This window comes from Lactuca sativa, chromosome 4, assembly GCF_002870075.4.
Source record: "Lactuca sativa cultivar Salinas chromosome 4, Lsat_Salinas_v11, whole genome shotgun sequence".
In the NCBI taxonomy this organism is placed as follows: Eukaryota; Viridiplantae; Streptophyta; class Magnoliopsida; order Asterales; family Asteraceae; genus Lactuca; species Lactuca sativa.
The window spans coordinates 346,535,106-346,543,174 of record NC_056626.2 but is presented as its reverse complement, the minus strand read 5'-3'; the positions used below and the strand labels follow the sequence as shown (position 1 = coordinate 346,543,174).

General features: G+C 31.0%; 1 protein-coding gene across 1 annotated transcript; it reads left to right on the top strand.

The window, feature by feature from the left end:
* The first annotated feature begins 2,316 nt into the window (after positions 1-2,316).
* Positions 2,317-5,727, top strand: LOC111910692 (probable pectin methylesterase CGR2). The gene is made up of 7 exons (XM_023906522.3): positions 2,317-2,496; positions 3,077-3,238; positions 3,436-3,475; positions 3,600-3,638; positions 3,794-4,168; positions 4,250-4,305; positions 5,356-5,727. Exons 2-7 carry the CDS (start codon positions 3,116-3,118, stop codon positions 5,506-5,508), a joined length of 786 nt encoding a protein of 261 aa, XP_023762290.1. The 5' UTR covers positions 2,317-2,496; positions 3,077-3,115; the 3' UTR covers positions 5,509-5,727.
* Positions 5,728-8,069: the final 2,342 nt, after the last annotated feature.

The window sequence follows — 8,069 nt, the reverse complement described above, 5'->3', positions numbered from 1 at the left end:
AAATCAAAATAATCATTTACAGAAGAGATAAAAATATGAAAAGTTGTAGAACTGATATATTCACAAAATTAGGATGACATCTAAATTTTTATACAATTTGGTATTTTGCTCAGATTTTTCATTGAATTAGAGCATGAATTTACAAAGCCAGGTCATAAGACTCAAAGGCACGAACCCATATTTTTTTCAACTTTGGTAACACCGTGAGAACCTTTAAAAATTAATTTGGGAATTTTCGCAACCGTTTACTATTTATTTGAACTTTTCCTATTATTTAGACTTGAATTACAATTAAATATCAAATGACCTTCAAAATTTTCTATAAAATTCCTGGACACTCGTGCTCTCTGTTAGAAACAGAAAATAAATTTTTGTAATTTTTAGAGTTCATTTTCATGCCTTTGTGGATTTTTGAACACAAGACACCGTGAATCTAATATTACCGATAATGAACTAACAAACTTTGGGCACTTTGCGACACTACTAGTTGGATAGGTAGTTCTTGGATAAAGGTTTAGTGAGTTATATCTCACTAGAAACTATTTGTTCCGTATGGCACTAGTAGAAATCGACCTCGACAACACCGAACTGCGAAGCTCGAACCGCAGACTCTCCCTTGTGAGTATCCACAGCCCCCTTTTTACCATTTTCATGTTTTAGGGTGGAAAACATGCTACTTTTTTATGAACTATCTGTACTGTTTTATGAGCTTTTGAACTTTGTTTTATGAACTTAATGAACTCTATTTTGTGAACTTGTTGACCTTTGTTTTATGAACTTATTGAGCTATGTTTTATGAGCTCATTGAACTTGGAACGATGTTGTTTACTAAGCTTTTGCTATAAACTTTGTGATATAACTCTATGTTATGAACTTTGTATGTTAAGTCCTCGGAGAACCGATACAACCTATTAACTCGTATTCGAGCCGACAGTTGTATTGATAACATTATTTGGGGTAAACAGCCCCCACTCGTTGAGAATTGTGAGTGCATATTTCCGTGAACAAATATCATGAAAACATGGACATGATAGAACGGGTCAAGAACGGTCGTTAGGCTTGGTTGTGAACAGGAATGCATTAGCATTCATTATTTTTATGAGTTCAAACTTTTCATTGAACAAAACTATTTTCCTGAAACGATATTCCATTATAAACATGTGAACTCACCAACTATTTTATAGTTGACCCTTATTTTTGCATGCTTTTCGGGAAACGATCAGTAAGCCAAGTCACCAACTAAAATGTTACTGTTTCGAATATGGTGCAAACTTAAAATGATCAAGGATTATGGTTGGTACTTCTATTACCTTGTGTTATGAGACCTTAGCATGTCACCCTTTTATTTCCGCTTTTAACGGGGTGTGACAATTAATCATATAATAAATCAATAAATCAGCTTCTTTCTCTAAAAGTCATCATATTCAATTACCAGGTTTAAGGGCAATCCAAAAGGACTTTGATAATAGTTCAAACATATACCAATTTAGTTATTGCCTTAGACACCTAATCCTATATATATATATATATATATATATATATATATATATATATATATATATACACACACACACACACGTACGTGTGTATGTATGTGTTTGTATATCAAAATAAGATACTTTGTTAATATTTTTAATTTTATACACTATTTTATTGTTTAAAAAATAACCAAACACATCAAAATTATTAAGTTTTATACTTAACAATTAGGAATTAATATCAATATATTTAAAAAAAATTATTGTTACAACGCATTCATAATTTAATGATCATATTTTTATTAAAATATGAATATTGTAACGTATTATTTTGTCCTAACAATGAGTTTATATTGATATGTAAGTATTAACATTACGAACATAATAAATTTTCACGCGGTTAAATACCAAACCACAGCCTTATAAAAAAACTGCATAATCGCACTGCAAAAATAGCTGCACCATCTGGTTTCGAAAATATAATAACTGTATTTACGGTTTACATTTTAGTTTTGAACAATAACCTCATCAAAAAGTGCACTCTGTTCACCCTAAATCTCTCTATCCAGATCCAATTTGTACGATCGACCATAATTTGTATTCTCTCAAAATGTATCAAGTATCAACATAAGCTTATGACCAAATTTGTGGACCAAAACGACGTCATTTTAATTCGATCCCCACCACAATGCCATGGTCGGAAATGAACCATATTATTGAAAAAGGACAAATAAAAAGTAAAGAAAAGCTTATGACCAGCGTTGCCGACAGAGAAATCAAGATCCAAAATCATTTTAACGTGGCCCACGACACCCCGTTACCCATCAGATTTCCCAACTTGTTCGACTCTTTAATTCTGTCTATTTCTTTCTAGCTCACACCCCTACTATTTGAACGTCTGATTTCTGAAAGCATCAATTTTCACACACAACTCGTTTTCTTTAACAGATCCAAGATCCAGCCTTTATAGATCCAAGAAAAAGATGACTTCTTCCCATTAACAGATTCATCTTCAAAGGTCAGTGCTTTAAACTCCATTACTATCTATATCAAGTTTCTCAGTCTTCTTTCAACGTATGATCGATTTCTGTTCATGGGTTTTGAAAATCTTGAATCGTTATTTGACTTTTGATTCAATCTGATGAAAACAAGTTCTTGGGATTCATGCCCTTCTGCTTTCTGTCTTTCCATTTATGGAAAGTCCTACTTGTGACGTTATTCAATCATATATTTTTTGCCTCTTTTGTTAACCCAAATGCCGTTTTTGTATCAGGTGAATGTAGTTGTTTCTTTTACTTTTTGTTATATGATTTGTCATTGCCTGTTGAATCTTGATAGATTTGATCCTTGATTCACATGTAGACTTTCGTTACCCAGATGACTTGTTTTTCACTATTTGTAATTCAAATCGACAACATTATGATAATACAATAACATTAACATTTTGGAATAAAGAAACTAAAATCCCTTTCAACTATGAATCTGAAAAGTACTAGATGTAAATCTTTAAAATCAGAACTGGACCTTTTGGACTAATGGAGTATATAATTACAAAAACATGTCTATAAAGCTTCTAATGATGATTTTTTTTCATACAGTTGGAGTCTTTTAAGCTAATATAATTTACACAAATAGCCATGTCAAGAAGACCAGGTAATCCCACAAGGCGATTTGTGGGTGGTGGAAGCAATCCACTAGGGGGGATTTTTCATTCTAAATCAAAAGCTTCTCCTCTATTATCCGTTGTACTTGTGTTACTTGTAAGTTCATAATCTCTCATGTATTGTTTTTAGTACAAGTATCTGACACATTGTGCCTATGATACTTGTACTTGTATGTATCAAGCACACTGTGTTTGATACATTCTGTGCCTGATATATACATACATGTATATATCAGGCACAATGCCGTAACTCTAACTCACACAAAATTTAATTCAATCTTTTTTAATGCTTAGGGAACTGTCCTTGTGATTGGCTATGTTTATCGGGGCTCAGGTTTGTACTAATCTTGTTAACAAGACTCAATTCTACATTCTTGTTTCAAAATTCATGATATTTCACCTAAATGTGTATGCATTTTGCTTCTTATATTTACTTTAGCACTTTTTCTTGAATGTAGGTGGATCCGGGGACTATAAAGCATTTAGCAAGATTCAAGGTAATGGATTTCTTGTTTAAGATCCATAACGACACACAATATGGACTGGCTCACAGTGTGGGCCGGCTCAGCTCAGGGGTTGCTGGAAGAATAACCTTTTTAGCAGTCTGCAGAAGCAGTATAACTTTTTTCTCACAAGATTTAACGTTTTTCAGGTGACTTTAGTTGTACGTTTGATGTTCACACGGCGATTCCCATTTTAAAGAAAACGTATGGTGATAGCATGCATAAAGTACTGCATGTGGGGCCCGATACTTGCTCAATAGTGTCTCAGTTGACAAAAGAAAAGGACACTGAAGCATGGGGAGTTGAACCGTATGATATAGAAGATGCTGACGTGTCATGTAGGAGTCTTGTGCGAAAGGGACTTGTTCGTGTTGCTGACATCAAGTTCCCTTTGCCTTATAGGGCTAAGTCATTTTCTCTCATTATAGTTTCGGATTCGGTTGATTATTTATCTCCTAAATACCTCAACAAAACACTTCCCGATTTGGCAAGAGTTTCTGCTCAAAATCTTGTTATATTCACAGGTAAGTTTTTATAAAGAATAATTATCAAGGTTAAATTTAAAAGTTGGTAATTTTAACTTGAATCTTGTGTAATTCTTTAAGGTAAACCAAGTAGTTCAAAAACTAAACTCCAACAAGCATCAAAATTTGGACGCCCGGTAAGCAGTTGATAGTGCTTTTTGTGTTAAATGCTAGAAATAGCAACATACTTTCATTTACTTTTGTTTATTATATCATCCTACTTACATTGCTTTCAATTACAACATTTTATTTTAAAAAATCTACCTACTATAAATTATAGCAATTTTCATTTCAAGAATTGGGTAGATTTCTCAAAGGTATATTTTTCCAAATATTCGGTTTAAGAACCGATTTTTCATAAGTTCCGAAAAAACCACCATTTTTTGGTAAAAAGTTTCAGTGCGACCATTGTTACCTGTAATATGTTAGATTCATTATGAAAAAAACACTATATTTTTTTAAAAGTTCAGTTTAACCACCAATTTATGGGTGTTTTTTAGAAAAAATAAAAATTGATGGTTTTTAGCACAAATGCAAGTCATTATGATAGAATTTTTATCTAAAAATGAGTGTTTTTTTTTAGCACAACTGAAAATTGGGTGGTTAAAGTGTAAACCGAATATTTGGAAAAATATAGTGCTTTTTTTCATTAACCAATTTCTCAAAATATAGTTTGTGAACAAGGTAAATTGTGGCGAATAGCAACCTATTTTACCCTAATTACTAAAATGGGAAATGTACTATATTTTTACTTTTTACCATAACTGCAATGCAATTTTTTTTACCTTTAATAGTAATGTACCTACATTTTTTCTAACAATATTGGTATTGCACTTTATTTGTTACATACTTACATATTGCTATTAATGGTAAAGAAATGCAATCCCATTGCTATTATGAGTAAAAAATTTTATGTATGTTGTTATTTTGTGTAAAGAATATTATGAGTTACATATTGTTAAAAAAAAAACTAAAGTACATTTTTAATATTCGTAAAAAGAGTAAAGTGCATTGCTATTTCCGGCAATTTATTCTTGTGAATTAGAAAAAAAATATATTGGAAGTACAATGTTGTAAATTGTAATAGAAAAAAATGAAAGCAAGATGCTATAATAAACGATGCATTTAGCCTTTTTTTTTTTTTGAATATTTGAAAATAACTATTTAAATGGCTTTTTTTTTTGAAGGCTAAAATGCGGAGTGCATCATGGTGGGCCAGGTTTTTTGTTCAAACAAGCCTTGAAGAAAACGAAGATGCAGCAAAGAAGTTTGAAAAGGCTGCTTCCAAGAGTTCATATAAGCCAAAATGCCAAGTTTTCCACTTGAATTCTTACCATTAATCTAACGATTTTATAATCATTTTGAGAAATATATAGATTATATATATAATTATTTATATAGTTATGTTGTTTTTGGTTTAATTTGGTGGAAGATGTTAATTCCATCACCACCTTTATGTTGTTTCTTATTTTACTAATTCATTGGAATTGGAATTGTATGACCCGATTCAATAGTTGTATCATTATTTCATTTAAAATGAAAAATCAAGTTTTATTATACATTGTGTGTTGTACGTTATTTGATTGCTAGATATGTAGAAAGATTCAAACATGAATTGATAGCTTAAATAGTTTAAAAATATTTGTTACAACCAATAAAATTAACCTAGTTTATTGTGAGAGCTTCGTGGTAGGTAGAAAAAAACCTTCGTCTTCATTAGATGAGGTTAGGATTTTTGTACTTTGGTAGGTGGAAAATAAAAAGCCTTAAAGTTTAAATCGCAGTTTACAATTTTACATTCTCTCAAAATGATGATTTTTTAGTGTTTAACATACGATGGTATAAATATTTGTTATTTTTTAGGTTAGTATTTGTATTTAGGGAGTGTTTATTTAAAATATTTTTAAAAAAATGTTTATTAGTTGATACGATATTAAAGAACAATTACATCTTCAACTATTAGAAAACCATTTTCCATCAACACTCTCCTTTCTTGATGCTTTATTATTTCTTGTGACAGATTCTTTACTCGATTATTTTCTTCTATTTTTTTTTTCAACATTTATTGGCCTTTTTTTTCATTAACCAAAACAAACTTTTTACCTTCCCTCAATTTTTTTCTTTCTTGATAGTTCGACATCTCTCTTCATCTAGATCTTTTACTTTCCAAACTCTCATCTTTTCTCTCAATATTATACTTTTCGATAGTTGTTGGAGCAGTTGTATATATATATATATATATATATATATATATATATATATATATATATATATATATATATATATATATATATATATATATATATATATATATATATATATATATATATATATATATATATATATATATATATATTCAACAAAAGATCATTATCAACGATCAGGATTCAAAAGCTCGGTTTTTTAATCGGAGTTCGTTCAAGATCAAAACCAATCCGGTTTGAAGATTACATAAGTAGTATCAGAATTTGTCATACTCCCGCTCTAATTTGGGGGGTTGTAGTTGATAGTCTTTACTATATTCTTTTGATTAATGATACTTTACGTATTATCTTAATTTAGTTTCTTTATTTTAGCACTAGAGTTATAGATGGATTTTAAAATGTAGTTTATAAATACGTTTGAGATTAGTGAGAATGAGACACATAATATCTCAAATAGGACAAAAAAATATCCCAAACATTATGCATTCCATGGGTTAAAATTAAAAGATTGATTTCCACATATAATAAACTCTTTCAAATAAGTTATAAGTATTTTCAAATAAGATACACTGAGACATAACATCATGTTCGCATGAGGGATTAGTCGTTGTGCACGTAAAATGGCCCAAACACTCTCGCTAAGGGAGATCCTTTTTTCCAGGAAAAAAAAAGATTTGATGAAATATAACAAAAACTGTTGGAATCCTAAGTCGAGTAGGACTTGGAGACCAAGTAATAGCAACCTAGTTTTTAGGAAATCATAAATAAGTAGGTTTCTAGTTTCCTAATTGTAATCTAATTACAAGTCGGTAGTTAGGAGTATATATACACATGGTTTTAGGTCGAGTTATGATCATTGGAAAACATTGTAATATCGTGAGTTTTGAGAGAGTTTCTCATTTAATCAAAGAGTTATTTTGATTAAAACAATCGTGTTTACATATTCCAATCTTTGTTGGAATCCTAAGCCAAGTAGGACTTGGAGACCAAGTAGGAATGGGTTTTTAAACAAGTAGATTTAAGAGTCCTAGTCTTGTTCTACAAGTCGGTAGAATATAGGTCTATATATACATTATTAGAATCGAGTTATGATTTTCAGAATGTAACAAAAACTAGTTGAGTTTTGAGTTATTTTCTCAATTAATCAAAGAGTTATTTTGGTTATTTGTGTTTATTGATCTTGAGTTGGTATCAGAGCTACAACATCCTGCGATAGAAACAAAGACAAGTTATCCTAAGTAGAGGTGATCGACAATTGGTTTCTGTGATTCTCGTTTGGAATTGATATCAATAGAAGCATCTGGTCGATTACGTCTCTTTTCTTACCTTAATCGATAGAATAGTAAATCGTGACCAGTAAAGCGTGAATAGTAGATTCATTGATTTTGAGCTCTTCTTTTATGATTTGAGTAATCACCGTGTCGGGTGAGTCCTCAAATTCAACACCATCAAAGGAAATTGGAGCAACCTTCGTTCATTGTCCGATGTTGACAACTACAAATTACACAGTTTGGGCTATGAGGATGAAGGTTGTTCTAAGAATTCACAAAGCATGGACTGTAATCAATCCAGAAACAGAGAAGAATGAAGAGAAAGATTACCGGGCGATGGGGCTGTTGTATCAGGCGATCCCAGAGACTTTGATTATGCAAATCGGAGATGTGGAGTCCTCAAAGGTGTTGTGGGACGCAATCAAA